The 26,875-nt window shown below is 26.4% G+C and overlaps 2 protein-coding genes across 2 annotated transcripts in view; one reads left to right on the forward strand and one right to left on the reverse strand.

The window, feature by feature from the left end:
- The window catches only part of LOC113555906 (alpha-1,6-mannosyl-glycoprotein 2-beta-N-acetylglucosaminyltransferase), a 42,661-nt gene extending 38,003 nt beyond the window's left edge, over positions 1–4,658 (reverse strand). Inside the window, exon 1 of the mRNA XM_026960519.1 lies at positions 4,491–4,658. The gene's annotated coding sequence lies outside the window, so the exon portion shown is untranslated. The remainder of the gene's footprint in view (positions 1–4,490) is intronic.
- Positions 4,659–11,296: 6,638 nt separating this feature from the next.
- On the forward strand, positions 11,297–24,250 carry LOC113557732. Its single transcript, XM_026963290.2, has 15 exons — positions 11,297–11,365; positions 12,347–12,503; positions 12,598–12,638; positions 12,768–12,874; positions 15,320–15,640; positions 16,909–17,153; positions 17,491–17,651; positions 17,721–17,879; positions 19,863–19,968; positions 20,065–20,105; positions 20,217–20,323; positions 21,938–22,258; positions 23,021–23,265; positions 23,680–23,840; positions 23,914–24,250. Exons 1-15 carry the CDS (start codon positions 11,312–11,314, stop codon positions 24,079–24,081), a joined length of 2,394 nt encoding a protein of 797 aa, XP_026819091.1. The 5' UTR covers positions 11,297–11,311; the 3' UTR covers positions 24,082–24,250.
- Positions 24,251–26,875: the final 2,625 nt, after the last annotated feature.

Consider the following 26,875-nt stretch of genomic DNA (forward strand, 5'->3'; position numbering starts at 1 on the left):
GGTTTTGTTTTCTTACGGTATTACAATTAACCCATATGCTTGAAGTCCATAAAACTTACGCCTACATTAAAATAAAATTAATTCGTTCCGAGGTCGAGGGTAGTAATTGATTTTGTTCAAATTAATCGACATGCCTCGTGCTCTATGCCTGTATAACCGGTAGAACCAATTACTTATATCATGGATTATATTTTCTTTTAATTTACGACATCGTAAACAACACATTAAATAATTTTTTTTTATTTTTCTTTCAGAATAGACGACTGTGTTAATTGTGCAGTGAAAACATGGTTCTTAATATTAACATCGATTATAGATAGTCAACTAGCAATAATATTATCAATGATATTAAATAAAATACAATCAAGTACAGCTCCCGTGTTTAGTATATATCATTGCTTTAATAGTATAATGCATTTATATGAGTAAAAAAGTATTAATAATTCGCTTTTGAACTTAAATATTATTATTAAGTCGAAGTGACCCAACCGCGCGCCAGTTTTAATTCACTTTAATGGCACTGAAATGGCAGTTAAGCTATTTTGTAACAGACATAGGCATATATTATGTTGTTTTTTTTGCATCTCTGAAAATATATTCTTGGCACAAAATTTACGTAAAACGAATGATATATTATATAATACTTAACTGCTTAAGTAATTACATTCCTCGAAATGGCAATTATTACGGAATAAAAATCAATAATCATTTACTATGTATAATTTCAATGTGTATGGATGACCACTATTATTTTTATATAATATTTGTCAACCCACTTAAACCCGAAAAAAACACGTTTTATTTTTCATATTTGTACGAGAAGTTGGGAAGTAGTCACATATTATATGTTATATTAATGTGTTTAATGTATGTAACTATATATAATATATTACATTATATATATATATACTAATAGCCACGTGTAGATGAAAAATTAAAAATACGTCAAACGAGTATCTAACAAATATATGGTTACATTACTTGGTTAATATTTTGTCAATTATATATAGGATCGTGAGTATATACTCTGTATCTACATCCTACATAGAAATAATAACAAATTATAAAAATATTTTTTCCCGTAGATATTTCACTTTAAGATTAAAATATGTAGAAAAAAAAAGGCTTTATGGAGTTTAGGCCAATCAATTTTTCAAAAGCTTAAAAACTTTAATGTGTCTAAGTGAATTTAATACAATTTATTTGAATGAATATCATGCAATCGTTTAGTATTAGTATACGTATGAGTTATTAATAATATAATATATAGCTCCAAAAGATGACATTTAATTTAGTTTTAAAATGAAAACTTTGAACCTACAGTAAACTGAAATTTAATTATTAAAATTCTTACATAATAAAACGTAAATGTAAATTAAGATCTAATTATTATTTTATCGTTATACCAACTTTTAATTCCTTTATCTCGTCTTTGACTTTTCCTTTTTTTTTAGCGATAATAAGATTCGCGTGTTTAGTTTTTTGTTTCCTTTTGTAGTATTATTGTTCTTTATTTTTAAAAGTGCTTTTTTTCTATGTAAAAATATTATAATATCACACGATACGTGTAATTTTTTTGTTTATATTTTTTTATTATTAAATTTACACTTAAACCAAAATATAAAGAACTGATTGCCTAGTCTGTCCGACTTACATCGATGGTCACTAATAACTAGACAACATTTAAACACCGCTTTCAACTTTCAATCTATATAAAACTTACAAAATAGTACTAAACACGCACTAGGGCGCCGTATCAAATCCACCGTAGGTTTGATTTACATTGGTAGTAACTGATACTCAGCTCATATACACACTCATACATAACTTTGAACTTTAGACAATTTTATACACAAAAGTCAATAAGTCATCGGGCATGTTGGTGTAACGAATTAAAATAACAGTTATCATTTCATAATAATGTTTATGCTTCCAAAATGAGCGAATTACGACTGTATTATAAAGTATATAATCCTCTTTGCATTCGTTACAAACAGTTAAGCCCATGGTTCTATATACGTTTAATAATATCTTGGAATTAATGACGACAGCAACACAATAAGATTTTAGAGTTCTTTAAAAAAATAATAATAATTCATATAAGTCGATGGTGGGTGCCTGAAGGGCGAATGACACTTTTGTCGTTTTGTTGCTTTAAACTGTTGGTGTAACAATAATAATGAACACAGTTTATAGTAAGTTATTAGGTTATATCATAATAATATATCCCTTATAATTTACAACACACACGCAATATCTAATGTATAATATATACTATCGTATAAGTAAACGCGCAACTTTAACATATTATATTGTATCAACAAACATCGATAATTTTTCTTTTTATTATTATTATTATTTTGGTTAAAAGGTCCAATTATTATTATTTTATCAGTAATGTTATGTGAATATAATTTTATTCGCTTGCCCGCTGAAATAATGCAAAATTACAACTAATGTTCGCAGAAAAAAAGAAAAATGATTAAAATTTGCATGTGTTACATTAGAATTAATCACCTGGCACATGCAGTTTATCGCTTTGACGTATCCGTAACCCGTTTTCTGAAGGTCAAAACGTAATTAAATGTAATAGTTTTTATAAAAATGTAGAACATCGTTTTATACTTATATATACGGTTTTAATTATTTTCATGTTTTGCACCAATAATGGTAACGTTGATTTGAATATTTTATAATATTCAATAAGCTACCATTCAACTGTAATAATTATTTTAATTAATTAATGTAGTTAAAAATAATATAGTTTTTTTGTTAATTGCAAAAGTTCAAAAACTTATGAACACCTATACGTCCTGCATGCTAATTACAAACCAGCGTATATTAAATTTTCAAGATTACTATTAAAATTAATATATTTACTATAAACGATATACCCACTCCTATACTACTTATGTACACGGTACACCATCTACATAAAATTATTTTACGATCTAAAGAACTATCCATGAAAGTTTTGGAATTTTGTTTCACTCCTTCAGCCTTCTTCAAAAAACCGTGATGGTATTTAAATAACATTGCAACACAATATACACCAATATAATATATTTATTACCCTACTTAAAATTACAATTTTCTTTTGCATACTTCTTGCATCATCTTAGCCCTTAGGTAACTTTTGACTTTTTATAACACTACAGTGAACAACCACCTAATAACATAAAATTATCCTGCTTTAGATTATAATATTAAAAATACAGGTAGTGCCATTAAATGTCAAAAGTTAATACTTAATAGTTAGTTTAAATTATAAACTTAGTGGTAAAAAAAATAAGCTAAAATGATAGTTTAATAAAATGTTAGAATTGCAAATATCTTATTCAATTTTCAAAAATAAATGATTATAAATAAATAATAGTTTTAGAAAAATATATCCAAATGACAAAATTACAAATTAGTGTTTACTGTTCAAACACACAATTTTATTTTTTGGAATTTTTTGTATACCAATATATTATGTTTAGATATTTTAGATTTTCTTTGAGGTATATCGTTTATAGTTTACAAATGTTAGTAAGTATACGTTTTCTCTGTTTGAACCAACTAACTACTAAGCTAGTAGTACTAACCAGTCTACCCCACCCATGTCTCTACGTATAACGCTTTCATTCACAAGTTCTTCGCGTACGGTAAAATGCCTCTACGACCATCATATTTTACAATTTACGGTATGTATTATGTATAATATTACGGCGAGCATGTATCTACATATTATTAAAGTCCACATAGCTGTTGATCAAAGTTACTAAGCCACAGCTGATCAAAATTGAAATAAAATATAATTTTGCAACATGAAATGCGGAAACTGCTAGATATTCATACGCCAATCATCACTTTTTCAGTTTTACTTGGGTCACAGACATATTATTTTTGTAACATAATAAGCGAACTTGTAAACGTAATGATAATCAAAAATTATGATACCTAAAAGGAAAGTATTTTAGAAAAGATAAAAATAAATTTAATAGCCACTATATAACATTTTATGATTTATGTATTGTATACAGTAAAAAAATATAATTTTTAAATTACTGTGATTTTTAATTTTTATTTTTTTTCTGAGCGCATAAATAAAAACTTGTCGGCCGCAGGTTGAGTCCTTTTTTTTAGCAAGATATTAAATCTATTAAAAATGTATTTTCATCTTATTACTATATTATACGATATACCTATTCGAAAAATACGATTTATACTCATAAATTATAATAATATTATTACAGCAGTAATGAGTTTTTAAAAAATGTTTATTTTTGAAACACGATTTTTCTAAAACGCTATAATTCAATATACTTACATTTATATTAAATATATACTATATTATATATTTTTTGAATGAGTACGATAAAATTCAAGGCCCCTATACCTACATAAATTTGAAGCTCATCAGGTGGTATAGTTACGTTACTCGTACTATATAGGTATCTAATATAAGTTTTTAAAATTAATTAACAATTGAACAAACGACCTTTTACCTATATGGGCTATACTGCTATCGGTTTTAATGGCACGGCAATCATATAGATGAGTTCATGAAATGTAAAAATCAATTGTCGACACGTTGCTACGATGAACTAAAACGTATTTTGACGCACAGACGCACAGTGAACACTTTATTCATAACACGTGAACCTATAACCAGTAAACTGTAATGTATAGTATCAAATGATAAAATATATATGGACGTAAAAATATTTCGATAGTTTTTCATTTTAAAATGTCATCCCCGCTATTCTATTCTAAACATTTGGGAACTGCCGTAACCAACGCGCGGCTATATTGATTTTAGAAAAGTATATTGTTATTCGACGTTGTCGAAATAGGTTTTAATAATTTTTTTAGGTAAAATTTAAACTATTTATGACGATTTAAATTAAATTTATTAAGTTGTGTGCACTTTGAATGTTTAACTAGGTGCGTAAATTAATACATAGGTAGGTACAATGCGTATAATTGACATTCGGTGTACATATTTACATTTTAATTATCAATGCAGTGCAAAATAGGTGCCAACGGTAAAATATTATACTTTATATTTTTCACGTGAAAAACAGTAAACATATGTCAATGCGTATTGTGTATTGCATATATTATACTTGATTACCAATAAATAATATAAAATAGTATTCGTATTGTGCATTAATGCATTATGTTAAGATAGTAATCTTAAAAACTGGAATGCTAATTGTGTTGAATGAGACTGTGGTGAGAATAAAAAGCAAGGAGTTACAATAATAGCAGTAGTAGAAGTGAAATCGGAAAGAAATGTATGTAATAACTATTTTGTATTAGAATGTCGATGCAGGTTGTGTATTTTAAAACCGGAAGTGACAGATGCATACATAATATGATAGATTATCATCGGGTTTGAGAATTTAATTTATAAGTTTTACATTATTCAAAGGAGTCGATATTAAGTAGTTTAGTACAATATTATTGTTGTTAAGAATTTTTTTTAGAATGACTGTGTTATAATATATATATATTGTTTTATTTTAATTTAAATTATTAAGATGGTTTGAAATTTAATTTCTTTGTGACGTAGAGCAGCCGCAGGCACCTCGAAAGTATTGATGTGCTACTCAACTCATCTATAACCTTTATAATTATTGTTTGTTAATAATATTACTATTTGTCCGGAAATCAATGTTTATACATTAAACTACGTAGGTAGGTAAAAAATGTTCACAAAATATTTTAGTTCAAAATATCAGATTAAACATTACAGTATGTTAACAGAAAACAAAAGTTTATAAAAAAAAACCACGATAATACCTGCAAACAAATATCATAAGCTATGCTATAATAGTGACTTAAAAATTCTCGCAGATCATATTCGCAATTAAAACAATTGCAAATAATTCGTAACCAACGATAAATAATTGTTATGTCTTATAGTTCCTAGTTTCGTTATGGTATCTACTTCAAATAAATTTATAAAATCTTATGGTTTTATAGTTTTGTACATAAAGGATTTTAATATTTATGTATCTCTAATATTTTGTGAATATGTATTATTTTATTTTTATATACAGTTTGGTACTATGGTAAATTATTAAGTTAGAAGCACATAGAGTTTTGTGTATTCATTTCACAATGATCATCTTAATTCTTAGTTATAAGCCACTTGGAATATTATTTTGATTCTCTGAAATTACATTGAACAACACGTAATAAAACAACAACCGGCAGTCACATAAATTTTAAATTTATGATCGTAAAATAAATGTGTAGGTACAGGTAAATCAAAAACGACATATATTTTATAAATTATACAATACTGCAATGGTCATGATTTGTATGACCTAAAAATCGTACATAACAATAATATATAAATATTAGCTATCTCAGATCTCTTAATAACAATATATTATGTTATTATCTATGTTCATCGTACAACAAAAAGTACGTCCCGAACGTTGTTTTTCTATTGTACACGCCATCATTCATATTATGATTTTTTTTCGCTAGTCGTATAGCTGTACTAATGATGTACCTATGATAATATACAGAGTGATTCTTTTATTGACAACACTCTTTATTTTAAATTCTATTAACGTTTGTGAAAATATTTTTTTACATAATTTCCATTCAGCGAATTTAACTATTTTTTTTCGTTGTAATTTTTTTAATTATTACTTTTTTGAATGACAACATACATTTTTAATTTCATATCCTGAAGTAGAATATTTTTCGTAGTATTTTGACGTATAAAAATTTAAATTCGGACGAGTAGTTCATGAATTTTAATTTATAAGTACTTAAAGTTTAGATGAGCGGAGTAGTAGACCAACATTTTGCAGCGTATTTTTGTACTACTAATCCGCTCGCCTAAACTTTAAATACCTATAACTCATAAACTAATCGTCCGAATTTTTGTATTTATGTATATCGATATACTTTAAAAAATATTCTACCTCAGAATATGAAATTAAAATACATATTATCATTCAAAAAAGTAATAATTAAAAAAGAAATTATAACGCAAAAATAAGATTTTTTTTTGAATAAATATTGTTTTACTTCGAATAGAGATAATGTAAAAAAAAATATTTTCAGAAACGTTAATAAATTTAAAATAATAAGTGTTGTTCGATAATAGAATCACCCAGTATACAAATTACTGTTAGGTAGTGTTCATTACAATATTACTGAAGTTTGATAGCATTACTGACAATTATTGACAGACAGCTGTATTAAGTATTATTACGATTAACGAGTATTTGTAGTATCTTTTTCTGCGTGTCTGTTGGGCGTATTTATTTTATCGTTATAATAACCATGTCGCTATATGTAACATGTCAATTGTATTTTTAGTACTATACACTATTAGGTACACATGAGTACACGACATTACGACAGTCGTGCGATGCTATTTTTTTATTTTTCGTGTATCATAATAATATTTTAATATAGTATATTACATATATATGTATCAACACAAACAAGCACGATGAAAGATTACAATATACATAAAAAATAATTGTAGAATAAAATATAGAAAGAGAAAAATAAAAATAAATTAATGTGGCTAAAAACGCAATACGTATTTTTGTTATTTTATTCTTAACTTTTTTTAATAATTTTAAAATTTAAATTATAGTATAAAACAATAATTGTGTTTTCTGAAGTCGTCTTTGAATACTCATTGAATAGTATAAAAAAATCTAAGAAAATATTAAAAATTAAGGTCCATCTAATACTAAAAAATTTCCAAAATTAGAGTATTATAAAACAAAAAAGGGGGTGAGCACTGAGCATGTCATGATATATTAGAATAAGGTAATCGACTGTAAGTAGATTGTTTTCATAGGAGATACTCCATCAAGTTACATCATTGAGTTTTATATAGCCATGTAGGTACCTATTATATAAAATTTAGCTCTAATATTATGTTATACCACAAATTAAGTAAATCTTATCTGTAGCTTTACTGACATTATAAAGTTTAACGCACCATAAAAATTGACCCAATTTATTTCCATATGGTTCTACTATAAAACAAATTACCCCCTCCCCCAACAAAGTCCTGGCTACACCACATAAAAATTATAAAATATTAATATTATGTTTCTTTATAGTTTATAGCATACGTCATTTAAATTATTACTATTACCTGTAACAGAAGTTTCAATCCCATATGAACACTATTATGACACTATTTTATTATTTGATATTCTTTTTAAATGTACAGATAATGCTTTTGTGTTTAATTAATTTTGAAAAAATGCCGTTTGTTTTATATATATTTTTTTTTAAATTATACATTTAAATTATAAATTAAATATATAAACATTTACGATAAAATATGACGTAACTTTACACGTGCGCAGCTAAAATAATAAAAACAAGACTAGGTACCTATTTATCTAACAATTTACACAGCAGTTTTTAAAAGTTTTAATTGAACAGTATATATAATTTATTATTTTAAGAAATGTATTATGACTAAATATTTTGTGAGTACCTATGAGATAATTTTATTTAACTAAGTGTTATCTAATGAAAAAATATTAAAATAAAATATAAGTAAAATTATAACAGTTAGAACTAATAGAACTTACCTATTAGTCATTATATGGATAATAAATCGCATTGTTAGTTGAAAAAAAAGTAATAAGAACCAAGTTAATATTACACTACAATACAATTTAGATAATTAACTATTATACTATCATTAGTTTAAACTTAGTTTTTAAAATTTAAAATTTATAACATACAAAACTTGTTTGTAAACATTTATATTATATAGGTCGTCATACAATATGCCTAATATAGTATAGTTTTTAATTATAATATTAATGAGATAAAAATAAGACTAATAATAAAATAATATATTTACACATAATATTGGTTATTTCCACCCTTCAAATTCCTGTTTACGCCACTGTAACTACTGGTCTTAACATTACTAAGTCGTCCACGATTTCTATTAATTGTTGACTGTTGGGTACTTAGTATCGCCTATACCAACGTACATTGATTTTGCCATTTGAGTATAAATTAGCCGTGAACTCATTGGGAAAATAAATTATTTATTACCTTTGATTAGGCACTTAATTAACGGAAAATAAAAACAAAATCGCTTTGGTTGAACTGTAATTTTAATTTTTTTTTTTTTTTTGTATTAGCTTTTTAATCAGCGACTATGATAGGAATTCCATTTATAACGGTCTAAGCAGCCAATTAGCTCTATTATATTACGATTCTTGTCCAACAAATTATCTATTGATGCGTAAAAGTTTCTTATAACTTTAATTTCTACTTACGTACAAAAATCCACTTCTTTATCCTTAATAAAATATTATAAATAATATATAATTACGCGCTATGAGAAGAAATCTACCGTATGCAGCGTGTCAAAAATATAACAATATAACATTCTAGATTTACTGATCATAATCATAGTCATGCATACATAATATTTGGTAAAGAATTCAATGATTTTGCCAGCCCGTTATTTAAAAAAAAAAATTCTTTTATTAACATCAAATTGTTGTTTTAACAGGAACCATTTGTTATACACACGCATTGACGCATAGTATATCATATACTATTATATTACTGTATATATTATATACTATATGGGCGCACGTGAGTTAAGACCTTTTTCTAGCTTCTGGGACTAATTAAACGTATATTGTTGCCATTTGTTGAGCCGCAAAGACGTAGGAAAATAAAACGCGAGTGTTATATTAAGTATTTTTAAAGATTAATGAGTTCATTCTTTAAAAATATGTATTTAAGGCGTAAACAAAGTTAAAAAAAACGGTGTTCGTTCTAACGCATTATTACTTTATTTTACATTTCAGTATTGATCATGGTTTTAATGAAGAGCTCAAGGACCCTAAAGGACAAGTATATATACATATTAGTTTATACATAATTATATAAAAAAAAGGCGACGCAGCTTGCGAACATTTTTTTTTTTTTTTTTAATCACATTGTTTAAAACGTTTTGAAGAAAATTTAAATATTTTAAATTTCGACTTTACAATACAAAATACCAATTTTAAAACTAAAATAAAAATGTTTATTTCTGTCGTTTTAAATCTTGTACCATGATGTTTTTCGCATACACAGCTGGGTTATTCGAAATACCGTACCTTTGTGATTTTTACTGCATATTGTTATGTATCATGCAAAGTAGCAAAAACATAATAACATCTTATTATAACAGCAGTGCCGCAATAAAAACCAAAAGTATTTTATACTATATCTGTATAGTATCAGTGTGTACATTAATACTTCTCTAGAGCTTATTTTTTTTTTTTTTTTTTACTTCATCAGCTCTTCACACAGTTCTATTCCTATGTGATATCTAACGCCTCGTGCTGAACTCGAGTGGAATCGATGTCTATTTATGCCCGTTATTAAAAATAAAAATAAATTGATAATGAAATAGAAAATCGTGTATAGTGGGTTAAATACTTTATATTTACTGACGCAAAAGTCCCAAGTCCCACTCCCATAAAAAATGCATTGTATCACATTTTGAAAACAGTATACTAATATTTTAACAATTTATATGTACGTATACGCTGTTGTGTATTTTCGAGAGAAAAAAATATTCATTTGTTATTTTTATCAGATTCTATCGATTACTTTTTATATTTTTGTGTCTTTAATGGTCTCAATAAAACATAAAAAAAATACAATAAATTGTATGTATATTGTGTACCTATGTGTTTTTGTACATTTATATTATTGTATTACACGTGTTTGTAATATACTTTTTCAATTCTCCATAGACACGTGGAACTATTTTTGTTTGAAACACAGTTGAAAAACAATGTAAATAAATTGTGTTATATCATCGTCTAGTCATCTATAAACACCTAATTTGAGCGGATTCATATTATGTTCCTTGATATTTATGTCCAACACTATTTTATTTAGCACTCGTTATCTCAACTTACAGAAAAGTTAAGTTAGGTTCTATCGCGCTTCATAGTAGTTACTATAAAAACACAAGTTAATAATATTATTGATTTATTATGCTAACTATTCAACTATGATGAATTATTAAAATACTTTCTTTATAAGAATCCATAAACAAAAGTAATGCTCTAAAATCTAAAATATTTTAATTGTATAAATAAGTAATGGCTAAACTGTTTCAGCCGTTTTAAGTTATTATCTTTTTACAATTTATTTGGTTCAATTTGAGAAATGCAATTTATACATTTTGATTTGCTTTAATAATATTATAATAATATTTAATATTAGTATTAAACTAAGGTTAAAAATACACTATAATATTAAACTTCACATAAAATATCATTATGTATGCTGTATGTTTGGTCACCGAAACGAAGCCATTACGGAGTTGATAATTCTATTAAAACAAGTAAGTATATTATGTAGTTCCATAACCATTACTATCGTACTCATTAAATCCATTTTATAGTTTTATAACAATATGCAGTTAACTTACCAAATGTATTAACATTATGCATATAGTTATCTACAATTTACAGCAGAAATTATTTAAAATTAACGATTTGATCATAAATTAACTAAATATTCTTACAATGAAATAAATGCACTGCCTATCTAAATAGTATGTACTCATGCATAATATATCGCACTACTGCTATGCACCCGTCAAAAATCGATCACTTAAACTTTTTAACAAAGTGACTTTTCCTCTTTTGTTGTTTAATATAACCTTATCGTGTAATGTATATGGTTGAAGTTAAATTGTAATTTAAAGTACGACGGCAATATCGTTTGATGAAAAACACTTCCAGCGTGTGCTTGTTGTATTTTCAGTAACTTTTTAATCAATAATAATTGTTTATTGTTTGATGTTTGTTACATCATGAATTAATTTTGTGTTATTCACAATAGCACAAGTATTACTTATTCAGTTTTTTAAAATATAATAATATCTGTTTGAGTCAATTATTAAAAAAGTTGTTGCTAACTAAATGTATGTATCCTTAATAAAAAATATTGTATAATTGCCACGTCAGACTGGAGTTGTTTGTTTTGTTTTGTTTTTTAATTTAACAAAAACATTTTTCAATTTTATTACATTTAAGTTAATTTTAATTCGCGAATACAGCTTTGTTAATTGATTATAAACATATTTTATTCAAGTTTTTATAGCAAAATAATAATGATAGATAATGAGTCAAACAGTCCATTTATAGCAGTGGTATGTAATATAGTATTGTCAAACGATAAAAGTTAAGAAGTCACGTTTAAGATACATTTTAAATGATTGACTAAACATACTTATTTTTACTATCCCAATATAACATATTATTACTTATTATATCGTCTTGATGACATCACACCCATACATTATATATAATTTTTAAAGGGCACACATTATGAACATTGTACTTCACGAAACACATTGTTCCTGGGATGCAAACAACGAACAAGTTATTATTTTAAAATGTTATTATTTAAAAAAATTGACGCTTACTTGTTACCGCTGTGCATATTGCTCTTTGTTGGTCTTCGCGTAATTGCAGGTAATTTTTGATGCACAACTATACAAAAATTCATTCAAAATAATTATTTATTGAAATTAATTAACATATTTATTTTTATTATTAATATTATCAGGTCAACTGGTACGAAGTAAACATGACAAAAACAGGAAACAGGTAATTACTTTAGCTACCTATTATAATATTAAAATGGTGATTAAACGTATATCGGTTAATTATTTACAAGCTATAATGTACTTAATATATCATAGTGTTATGTCATGTGAACAACTTGGATCTTTTTAGAGTGATCAAGTGTGCCGCCAAGACATGGAATGTGTTTCTAGATCTGAATACTGTGATATTAATATGGAACAACAAAATCGACAAAAATGTAGTATTGGAAACGAATCGTAAGTGCAATACACTAAAATTAAAATTATTTAAAACCATAATTATTATAAAAAGAGCATTATGATACACTTATTGTAAATATTATTAAGTATATTTAAAAATGTAATATTTTTAGCTAAAATATTTTCCTTGTTTAAAAATGCACTTATTGTATGAACTTATGAATTCATATAAAAATATTGCATAAATAATATAGAAATCATTATTCATCACATTTTGAAAATATAATAAAGCGTTTCAAATTTTATAAAATAAATAATTATTTAATGATTTTAGTTAAAATGTGCACCAACAATTTTTTTCTATTATTGTAAATTGAAATATTTTTGTATTTATATTGTCACACCATTTATATAATTACACACCTAAATTTTTGTTTAAATATGCAAATTTAATTTCAACCATTATTAATACAAATGTATATAAAAATACTTTTTACATTTAACATATAGTTTTGCAGCAGTTATTGAATAGGTAAACTTCAGTTCGTTTTTTGAGTTGTTAAAATATTAATAAGAAACGTACTTACATGCTTCTATAAAGTTAAAAGAGTAAATGTTTATATCACGCATTCTTATTTTCAAGCCAACATAATGCACCTATAAAAGTTATTGTTGTTTTACCAATTATAATTTAATTACCAATTTTGTAATTCTTCATAAACGTGTTTAGACGTATAGCACTATTTTATAGGTGCTCTTGTATACCATAAACCATATATTTAATTATTAAAATTGCAACTGTAGTCATTTTTAAATTACAAGCATATTTAGACAATGTAATAAAAAATAATTTAAATTTTAAGTTATTTATAATATGTATATACGTACAATAAGTTATAAACCTAAAACGATTTTGCGTAAGTTAAATGTTCATATTATGAATAGTTTATTAGTAAGTACTGGTGATTTTCTTTTGCACTGTTTGAGGGAATTGTAGTTTATTTATTTCAAAGTACAAAAGAAGACTTATTGGTAATTATGCTGATATTCCATTATTCGTTCGTTTCATTCCTTATCAACTTCACAATTCCTCTTTGTTTTACCTACGCTATTGCTCCATTTTATATCTCCGATATGTTAATAACTATGATCGTAATAATCGAATCGGCTACACCTGATATGCCAAGTGAACGATTACACAACCTTTCCATTATCTCCAAGCTAACAATAGTTCATATTGTACTAAATCCAATGGTGTATTTACACTATTTACAACAGGGGTTCAAAAAAACAAAAGTTGTTAATACACCACTGCCTAAATCAGTCTTTCTGAGTTAACATTGTACCTATAGCTGAGAACTGATTATTTGAGTTAATTTGCATTGTATTAATTTATATTTACTGTGCTCTGAACCTTCTTTATGTATAATAAACCATAATCAACAATTTGCTTTACAAACACCGATACACATTTGGCACCTAGCTATGTGCGTACGAGTATAACCAGTGGAGTCGTGCAGAAATGAGATCCACGGTAAATTGAGTGGTTTTCTTATCATTGAATTCACTGAATAATAAAGCTACTACTGCGTGTTATTCTATATAAAGTACCATACACGCACTTTACATAACCAATAACCATGTGCGAATGTACGATATGCATGCAGTAGCAGTATACTATATATACATACAATCGAATGAACTCTTTCCAATCTTCGTACACTAATATTCCCATATTGATCCCGTATGAGTCAAATGACAATATATGCCCAACCAGTAATAATTATTATTAAATATAAAATCTTATTGTTTCTTGTAATTATTAATCAATATTGTGTTCATCCTAAATTTCCGAGATCATCTGTACAATTATAGACGTGCTACGACCATCTTAGCTTAATACTATATAATAAAAAATTTAGTACACAGTTAAAATTATTTTTACACATTAAAACAGTCGATTTTCTAAGTTCAATTATAGAAAAAAAATACAATTGATAGCTAATCATTAACACATTATTATAATAAAGTACATAACATGCAAAGTATTTTATTTATTAAAAATTATTTCCTCAAATGACCGTCGTCTCTTCTTAAGCATGATTCTAATCTCTCTTGTACTGGACCGACGAAATTGTTGGAGATTATTCTGAGAATCTCCTACGTATGCGACATCCTGCCATAGTGACATAGTGGGACCGATATCATTGGCACTATGACAGAAATTGTGTAATAGAGATATATAGAGTTGGTTTGTTTTTCGCTAAACAGGGTATATATGCGTATGTACCCACTTGACTATTTGTGATGTTTAAAATGTCTAAATGCGATCCCTTAAAGAATATTATACACTTTTACTCGATATTTGATTATTTTAATAAAGCATATAAATGATAAACCTGCGCATTTGAAATATATCACACGTTTTTCTATATATCTTATAAAATGTTTGATTCCAAAAATCGTGTATTACATAATTTATATATATTTTTTTTCACTTAGACAGATGGGCTATTGCTGTCCTATTAACAAAGTTATTCGTCTAAATACAGAAAGAAGAATAACAATAAATGACGACGATGAATCAATCTTGGACAAAATTTTAAGTATACCGTTACCAGAGTCCATTAAACCGTTACCAGAAGAACCAGAATGCGGACAAAACATTAAGTCCTTATCCAACATCTTAAATGTACAAAATGCAAAAGCCAATGATTGGCCATGGATGGCGGTGTTTTTAGAGACGACAAACTATATAAATTTTTGTGGTGGAGTATTACTTAATCGACGATTTGTGTTGACTGCGGCTCATTGTCTTAAAAAGTATTTTTAAGTTTATAATAAAATTAAATAAATAATACAAATACCATTTAAAACATTGCGTTATAATTATGGTATATACCGTATACATATTTTGATAGCTATAATATATTATAATACAAATCTAACCAAAATTTAATTTATAGAAAATATTCCAACTATACACAAGTACTATAATAACACTAGTGCACTTGTGTATTAAAAATTAATGATCTCTAATACATTTCATTATTATAGTTTATAGTAATAATCACTACTATATTTCATAATATTTAATACAAAACATTTTAATTTCTAAATGAACACATAAAAAAAAATGCTAACTATTATATTTCATATTTTGTGTAGTTCTACAACATATTTATAATATTTATTATTCATATATTTATTTAATTGATAATTCTAATAAGTCATCTACCTGCTGAGTTCATTATTTGATATTTATTTAAATTGTTTTTTCCTAAAAATATGCATTAAAATTTCATTGCAAATTGCCCAATTTAAGAAATAAAAATTGTATTGATATTCGTTGATTTTGTACTCAAAACCGATTTATTCATATCATATGTAATTCAGAGGTTGCACTGATATCTTTTTGCATTTATGTATTTTTGCAAACGAAAAGGTCCATTTATAACCTTAAGGAACCTATGATAAATTCAAGTTAATTCCTTTTATAGGCTTACAATTCTCGATTTTTGACTATTCTCTATTCACGTTTAGAAGCGACCTAGGCTTTTGCACATGGGCGTAGTATCATTCTGTGTTTAAATTAATGGTGAAAAATTAGGGGAAATAGTTATGTATGTGACCTACGTGCCACCAACAAAAACTAATTGCCGCGTAGGTCGCTTTTAAAGTTTTAAACGAGAATGGAGTATATTCAGCTACTAATATTGCCATTTTTGTATGATATAATATTTTTAATTTCACATAGTTAAGTTTTATAATTGAGCCAATAGTTTCCCAATTTGTTTTTATTATCTTTTTATTTTTTCCTATTAAATCACCGCTTATCAGTCGTCATAAATGATTACTGAATAATGATACTGAAATTATTGCAACTTATAATTATTATACTTTTATCTATTGGTGCTTGACTCGGAAGTATTCACCTAGTCTGACAACAAAATCAGTAATGGAGACATAATTGTAATTTATATTCATTATACTATTGTATCATGGTGATAACTTATAAAAATTATAGTTATTTTCAATACGTGGCATTATTCTCATTAGAGTTTTATGTTTAACTTTGTACTATTTTTCAGGTATACGAAACAAGATTTTGTTGTTAGACTTGGTGAGTACGATTTCTCAACTAATAATGAGACACAATACATTGACTTCAGAGTGACAGATATTAGATTACATCCAGACTATGATCACGCTACGCAGGCCAATGACATCGCCATAGTGAGGTTGAACAGACTTACAATTTACAATTCATTTATTCGACCTATTTGTTTACCTAAAACAAATATGGAAGTGCACAAAAAAAACGCCGTCGTGGCCGGTGAGAAAAGCAACAACAACCAATTATAAAATTGTTTGTACCTATCACTATACAAATAATTAATTAATTAATAAATTATATTTTTTTAATATAATACTATTATATACCCTACGTAGTTAACCATTAAATTTCTAAATATTTAGTTCGTTAGATTCTATAATTAGCAGTTATTGTATGTTATTTTTATTTTTGTTTATAAAATATCTATCTACTATTTAAAACCATTTTTACGTCTAAAGGATGGAGTTTACGCAATAGATTGTTTAAGAGATGTACAATAAACGTATTCTGCAGATTATATAGCTGTATTGTATTAATAAATTTACTTTATAAATAGGTTGGGGTCGAACAATTTTAAGCGGTCAAGTTAGTAACGTGCTCCAAGAAGTAGTTATACCGATTTGGGAACATGACCAGTGCGTTTCAGCATTTTCACAACCAATTTTCAAAACAAATCTTTGTGCTGCGTCGTACGAAGGAGGCAAAGATTCCTGTTTGGTACGTCGAAACAACTTTTTTATTTTATATTTAAAATAATGTTTTAATTACAACTACGATTTTTTTAAGGGTGATTCCGGTGGTCCGTTATTAATGCAACGACAAGACGGAAAATGGACAAATGTTGGAATAGTGTCTTGGGGTATAAGTTGTGGACAATTCGGACTACCCGGCGTATACACAAAAGTAACTTCATACCTCAAATGGATAGCTGTGAACGCACAAGATGTCATTTAACGATTGGATCCTGCTATTTCATTACGAATATTAAATAATATTATTTAAAAAATTATATTAATTAGTATGGAACTAAATTATAATAAATCATGACATGTATACCAAAACAATATTAAATATTCATATAAACAGTTATATTATTTTATCAAATGTGAATAACTATACTTAGATTACTCTGTAATACTGAATTATGTTTAAAAATGATATTATAAGCACACAAGCACCTTATAATTGTTCTTGAATGTAGCACATGCGTTTTATGTTGTAAACATTTCACACATTTTAAATAAATGTATTATTAAATGACAAATACATTAAAAATGGTTATATTTTAGCTATTATAATCACTTATCTGACCAGTGGCGTATTTACGGGTGGAGATAAGGAAGATATATCTCCCCCCTTGGTCCACATTTTTTTAAATTATTTGTATATGGTTGTAATTGTGTTTTTTTTTCTATTTATCACTCTATCAGTAGGTAATGTAATTTTGAATCGTTTGGCATCGACAATTTTAATTATATCTCCTCCCTTAAAGAAATCCTAAATACGCCACTGTATCTGACCTCAAATAGGTACAATTTTTTACACTATTCAGTTTAATAAAAATATTTATTACGACTTTATTTATTTATATTTATTTATGGTTCTTTAATAAATCGTTCCTTAAAATCACCTTCTCATTCAAACTAACAGTTTGTACAATAATTTATTATTGGTGCCAATTCCATTTCTGTTTTGATTGTTTTGATTATAAATGGTACCATTATTTTTTTTTTAAAAAGATTGATTGTCTTATTTTTAGTTACTCCGTGTGCCTTTTTATCGATTATTAATAATGTTGAAAAATTTTACCTTTTAATAAATAATCAAATATAATAATCTAAATTGTTTTCTAAATTTACAAGATAAAAAAGGACTGTACCGTTCGAATTACTATTATTTTACTACAATACAACATGATAGCTCTACATCGTTATTTCAGTTTTTATTTTTACATTTCTCCGTATTACCTATTAGCTAAATATAACAATAATATTTATTATTACTTATCAGTATTAAACTAAGGCGTTGAAACTATGCAATAAATATGCCAAATTTCACGAGACCTTTTTTTCATAATTGTCTGTATGTTTGATCACTGCCACAAAATCGTCAGGAGTTGATAGTGAAGACCAAAAAAAAAAAATTATCTATTAAATGACTCCTTTAAGGCCATAATCGCGTTACTATCAATGCCATCGCCCATCGCACATCAGTACATCACTATAGTTTTATCATGTTGTATTTTAGGTTTTAATTATGATTTTAATATTTGTACAATATACATATTATATGACATTAATCAACGATTATTACACAATTGTGTACATTGCATAAAATGTATTTTTTTCTTGAGTAAAAATTTGATAATATCATGAGCAAAAAATCCTTGTATATATATCATAGGTAGATACCAGTAGAATACAGTATTTAAAAGCTGCGGGGAAATACATTTTAAACGATTTTCGACTAGTGATGGGTTAGGTTAATAATACGACGACCAAATCGAAGTGCCGGCTAATCGCGATGTCCGTCAGAAAACTGTATACAAAGGTGGTTAGGTTATTATACCTATTTTAAATAATATTATAATAATAATTGTAATAACAGACTCCAGACGATTCACTTAGCAGTTAGCTCACCTGGGAATATTCGATATTATACCGTTCCGTATTACCGGCTGTTCGGCTACTGTTTTGGCGAAACCTGGCAAGTGAGTACATCCAATCAACTAAACCGGTTTCTAGCCAATGTTGAGTATATTATGACGCGTTTATTTTTACTCCCATTACCATAATATTATTTTAATATTATATCGTCCTGATGACATAGCGCACTCGTCACTCGTGCATACGTTTTCAAAGAGCCCGCATTATTAACACTATGCTTAACTAAACGCATTATCATTGTTCCTGAGAAGAAAACAACTAACAAAAGCCATATTGTTCTAAAATGTTATTATTGAAAAATGTCGTTTACTCGTTACCTCTGTGCACGTTGCTCGTCGTTGGTCTTCACGCAGCTGCATCAGGAACAGGTAAAAGTTTACGTACGATTACATAAGCGTTGAAATTTTAACGTTTTAATTTGATTCAAAATATTTGTATTTATCGCTGTATTATTGTTTTATCAGGTCAACTGTTACGGATTAAACTTGAAAAAGACACAAGACGGGTAATAATTGCAACTACAATATGTCATAATGACGATTAAACGTTCTTGTTAATTTGTTAATAATAAATAAATTATATTCTTATAGTATATGATAAATGTTGATGGATTTAGGATGTTCGGGTATGCCCATATGATACAGAATGTGTTTCAGGATTCAAATTTTGTGACATAAATTTGGGACCAGAAAACCGTCAAAAATGTGGTTTGGGAAATGAATTGTAAGTACTTATACTAAACTAAAATTCAAATAAGAACATAAATATTATGTAGGTAGCAATATGATACATTTGCTGTACGATTAATATTGTTAAAACTTAAAAATATTACGCTAAAAAAATTTTAATTTTAAATATCATACTATTTAAAAACTTAATATATATATGAATATATTATTGTTCTATAACTTATAATTGATAAAGTACATTCCTAAAATGTTGTTTAAAAATGCACATTTTTTTTTTAAATCTAATTTCTGTAAATGTTAATAAGAATTTATATAAAAATACTTTTTACAACTTACATATAGTTTTGGGCAGCAAATGTTGAATAAACTTAAATTCTTTTTAGAATTGTTAAAATATTAAGAAGTGACGTAGACTAAAACGAATAAATTACTTTGTCTTGTGTCCTTGTTTTCAAGGCACTATAATTCATCTATAACAGTTATTGTTGTTGTACTACAATTTAGTTAGGTACCAATTTTGCAATGCTTGATAGTCATATAAAACATAATTTTATACTCTTACATCATACATTCATAAACTATATTTTTTAAAAGTAATAGTACTCGTATAACAATATACGAATATTTTCATAATTTATATAGTATAATTGTAAAATTCTCAATTAAAAATATTTTTATTTTAAATAAAATAAAATATAGAAAATCAATAATAATAATAAATAATTACACAGGACATTAAATATTAAGTGTAAATATTGTTTCATAAAATAAGTAATAACTATAAGTAATGTCACTTGTTAGTAATTTTGTGTATTGTAGTTGTTTTAGACCTTTGAATGTTATTAAATTCCAAACATATTTAGATAATATAATTTTAATTTTAAAGTTACTCACAATACGTATTATGATTAATCTTAAATAACTTTGTATGGTATGTACCTAGGTCAAATATTCTTGTGAGTTGTAAATATAAATAAGTAAGCTGGTTGAAAGATATTTTGTAGTTTATTTATTTCTGTGTTCAATACTAAAATATAAGCAATAAATTATGTTAATATTTCAGAATTTATTTTCCGTGGTTTCTATCTATAACACCTTTAATATGTATCTACTATATAATAAAACATAGTAGATACATTTATAGTTAAAACCCTCTCCGTCCTCTATCCCCATAATTGTAAAAAAAATATCATATATACTCACTTATGATACGTAAAGTACATTCTTTAAAGAATAATGTAAACAAAGATGATCATATTTATAGGCGAGCCTTGTGAAAACAGATCCATACTAGTTTAATTTATTACATTTGGTTTCCATTTAACATGAAACTGTAAAATTATTATTTTGTGTATGTTTTTTATTTTATGCACGTATTAAAATATGGAAAAAACGGATTATAACAGTTTTATTTACAAAAAAAAAGGAATCAAAAAGATTCCTATTCAAAGTTTGTCTCAAAAAAAATGTCAATTTGGTTTTAAATGGATTTTAAATTGGTTTTAATTGGTTATATTTCATTTTTTTTTTTTTTTTTTTTTTTAACTAAGACGATAGACTAATAATTTCATATTATCTTTTATTTTTACTTTCTATAATAACATTATAGATTCTAAAATTATTTTTAAAATTAATTTTTTTCACTCAGATCCGCGATGAGCTTTTGCTGCCCTGTAGACAAAGTTATTCATCCAAAAAGAGAAAAAAGAAAGACCAATGACGATGATGAATCAGACTTAGACAAAGTTCTAGATAGAGCAGCACCAGAGCCCATTAAACCGTTACCAGAAGAACGTGAATGTGGTCAAAATACTAAGTCTATATCCAAAATTTTAAAAGTGCAAAATGCTAAAGCCAGTGATTGGCCATGGATGGCTGTGTTTTTAGAGACGACAAACTATATGAATTTCTGTGGTGGAGTATTACTTAATCGGCGATTTGTGTTGACTGCTGCTCATTGTTTTAAAAAGTATTTCTAAGTTTATAAAAGATTTAGTTAACACAAATACTGTTTAAAATATTGTGTAATAATTATGATATTAATCGTCTACCTATAATACAAATCTAACCTAAATTAAAATTTTGATTAATTGAAAATATTACATTATTTTACTACCTATAAGTTATTAAACATTGATTATTATTAATATTATTAGTGACTAGTGAGCAATGAGTACCACTAAATATAGGTAATTCTATACTAAAAAATAAATTACCACCTATACATTTTATTGGTATAATTATAATAATAGTTACCTACTACAATGTTTCACAATAGCTAATATTATACTCGCTGTGGTATTATTATTGATTTTGGTATAATAACAATTTGAATTTCAAGATTAATTCATTAAAAAAAATATATTTAATATTATAACAATGTATTATATTATTAGTGTCTATTAGGTATGAAACATATTATACATTTTGTTTTTCGTATTATTTATCATATAAATATTTTTACACTAATTTGACTTATAAAGAAATTGATAATTTAATTTATGATATTGGCACTCACTGTATTATATTTCACATTCTGATACTTATGATGGATTTTTACAAGTAACCAAAAAACCATTATGGATAAGCCATATGTATTCTATTATGTTATAAGTACAATTCTCCTTTCTTGATGATTCAATTTTTTTTTTTTTTTGGAGTTCCCTAGTTTTTGATTTTCCATTTCATATTATTACAATTTCATATTTAACTTTGTACTTATATTTTTCAGATTTACAAAAAAAGATTTTGTTGTTAGACTTGGTGAGTATGATTTCACAACTAATAATGAGACACAATACATTGACTTCAGAGTGACAGATATAAGATTACATCCAGACTATGATCAGGCTACGCATGCCAATGACATCGCCATATTGAAGTTGAAAAGACCTACAATTTATAATTCGTTTATTCGACCTATTTGTTTACCTAAAACAAACATGGAAGTATATAAAAGAGACGCCGTGGTAGCTGGTAAGAACTGAAAAATCACTGTTTAAAATAAATTGTATTTAATAGTTTTTTTCTTTTAGTTGTTTGTAGATAATGTTTATAAGTATTCACCAAGTTTTAATAGACAAAATTATTTTTAAATAATGCTCTCATGCAAGGTAGCCAAGGAAACAACCCCCCTCCTCCCATAAACCTTCGCCACTCACATACCTAATTCCACCATTGAATTATATATGAGATTAAGTATATTTTAAAAATTGAAGTAGAAATAATGAAATCTATTATTTTTTTACATTTTGTTGTTGACAACCAAAAAAAAAAAATTATCTCTGACACCCAATCTGCAAAACAAAAATATGTCAAAAAGACGTACAAAATGTATGTCTACTGATTACACAGCGCTATTAATTAATTCACTTTATGATTATTAATTAGGTTGGGGCCAAACAGTGTTCGGCGGTGAAGTCAGTAACGTTCTCCAAGAAGTAGTTATACCGATTTGGGAACATGACCCGTGTGTTTCAGCTTTTTCACAACCAATTTTCAAAACAAATCTTTGTGCTGCGTCGTACGAAGGAGGCAAAGATTCCTGTTTGGTACGTCGAAATATCTTTTTTATTTTATACTTGAAATAAATAATATTTTAATTACAATTACAAATTTTTTAAGGGTGATTCTGGTGGTCCGCTAATGATACAACGACAAGACGGAAGATGGACTAATGTTGGAGTAGTGTCTTGGGGTATAAGTTGTGGAGAACCAGGAATACCCGGCGTTTACACAAAAGTAACTTCATACCTTAAATGGATAGCTGTAAACGCACAAGATATCATTTGATGATTGAGTCCTTAAGAATATTTTATAAATTTATTTAAACAGTTTTAACTCTCGATTCATAATTAGCAATGACATTTATATCAAAATAACTAAATAATAATATTTTATAAAATATTAATATAGCTTTATTATTATTACCACGTCTTACTCATTTAAAACAATTTTAAATCGTCCTATTTTTGATAACGTGCATACTATGATTTAAGATGATAATAATACTATAACTTTGCGCCTTATGATATTTTATATTATGAAAATTATAATTACTGTATTCAACATGTACGATCGACATTAAAATATACGTTACACAAATGTTAAATGTATTTAACCATTATATAAACAGCCATAGCCCATAACACGAGACATTAGTGTGGTGTACATAATTTTAATTCATGACCAAATCAACGAGAAATTGAAGTATTGATGTGAGTAAATGAGAAAATTAAATAGTGGTTATTTCCATGTGTGGCTAAAGTATTTACGTATTTTCATGTCGCACAGACGGTAAACCTAATTAACATTTATTTAAAATTCAAATATTAATATTCGTCTTATGCGATATACTGATCACTGATATTATTATATATTAATGTATTATAACATACGATAGTAATATACTTCATAGTTAATACCTACTATGTATAATATATAGGCTGCATCCGAATTGCATGCCGTGTTACCTACCTATTACCACCTACAAGTTTATCTTTATTTATCATGCACTTGCGTTCACAACTTAAACTTTATTTTTCTATTTTTGTAAAAAAAAAATCATGAATAGAAACACTTTATGATATGGTTGTTATAACTGATTAGTTTCTAAATTGAAATATTTTTTAAGCATTATTATATTAATATGAAATATTATTAAGATAAAAAAATGTATTAGAGCTATGCCCGAAGTATCCGTATAGGATCCCGTTTGTCCGCTTCCGCTCCCGCATTTCACTCGAAGGTGGCCGTAGGTTAGGTTATAGGAATAAAAAAAAACAGACATTTTTAAGTGCATATTTGATATAAAGTTGATGTGTCGGAAATATTATCTATACACCAAATCAGAAAACCAAAAATAGTATTTATCCTCACGCTCAATGTTAGCATAAGGCAACCAAACTTAACATGGATAAATTTTGTACGGGCAACGAAGTACACTGGACAGCTAGTTATATATATACTTACACTATATTGTATATTGTCAAAAAAAGTTCATCAAATTTTATAATAAATTTTTTTGAAAACGTAAGTGCATGATAAATAAAGATAAACTTGTAGGTGGTAATAGGTACGCGGCATGCAATTAGGACATTTCAATTTATGTTTATTTTCTTGGCACGCAATTCGGATGAACCGAGTATATATACTCCGATACTCGTACTTTATAATTTATAATAGTTATTCAAATTAATTTATGAACAGATATTAATGAAAAAAATTATCAATTAACTTGAATAGATTTATTAAATATGGTTATCAGTGACCTATGTCACCATTTATATGTATCAATTTGTGATAGTTAAATTTTCGGAACTAAGTACCTAAGTAAGTACCTAACCTTTTTCACATTTCATATTTGTTATAAATCATTTTATTAACTATAAAAATGTTGCAACATTTAGTTATAAATGGTATAATTAAGGAAAACATGTTAAATTATACTACCGAATTGTGAAAATTGTATATAAATGGTTAATTTATTATAAATATGGTAATTAACTAATTTATTAATTAGTACCTATATGACTCGATAATTACTAATGAACTTTTAGATACAACTTACAAACAAAAGTTATGCTATTATATTATTTTTAGTGTACAATATTAATTATTATAGTTTTATATAATTATTATCGAGATTTCAACAAGAAAATAGTTGATAACTATATTGTACAACCGTATAATAGATGATGGTAATTGGTAAGATAAATTAAAATACAGGTAGGTACTATACCTATCGTAAATCGTATATTATTTCAATGTTACAGGTACTATTTTCTAACGGACACATTTTGTGTTATATGAATAAGGAAATATAATTTTAAACTACGGTATGATATTGTTTTTTTAATGTTTAGTATCTCACCGTACATAATTAATGCTAAATAATTAACTATTTAGGGCAGGTAGGTACTAGGTAGGTACACACCAGTACACAATTAAGTGCCAGTAGTGTCACACATTTTGAAAGCAAAATTATATTAATAAAATCAAAGTAAACCCGTGTCCTATATTATTATAGCGTATTTCACGCTTTAAAATGAAGGACATATAATAATTAGTAAAGGCAAAAGATCGAAGAACATGCACTTAAATATTATATTATATTTATTATAAAAATCAAATATCGGCTATAATAGTAGTTAATTAGTAAGTTATAACTTATAACTTTGCGAACCAACGTTTAGCGTGGTAAACTGTGCCACCCCACTCAACTTCAAATTTTTATTAAAACTCATAAACTGCTCTTCCATAATTAGATCCAATATATCATTGGCGTACTCCAAAAGTATTCTGCTTTTTAAATAAGAAATTAAAACCCTCCACGCAGAATCTAAATCTATCTTATCCTTAAAAAGAAAAGCACTGATAGTTAACAATAAAAATTTGTATAAATACAATTTATAAAAAAGTATAGATTTTTAAAAAATAATAGTATTCTTATTAAGAATAAGACAATTACATAAGTTATCAATTCATAGCATAAAAAGTTGAACAAGTAGGTTGTGGGTAGGTACCGATTTGCTGTAACCTATAGCTCTATAGGTGCTATTGAAAAATAAAGTGAAATTCATAATAT

This window comes from Rhopalosiphum maidis, chromosome 1, assembly GCF_003676215.2.
Source record: "Rhopalosiphum maidis isolate BTI-1 chromosome 1, ASM367621v3, whole genome shotgun sequence".
In the NCBI taxonomy this organism is placed as follows: domain Eukaryota; kingdom Metazoa; phylum Arthropoda; class Insecta; order Hemiptera; family Aphididae; genus Rhopalosiphum; species Rhopalosiphum maidis.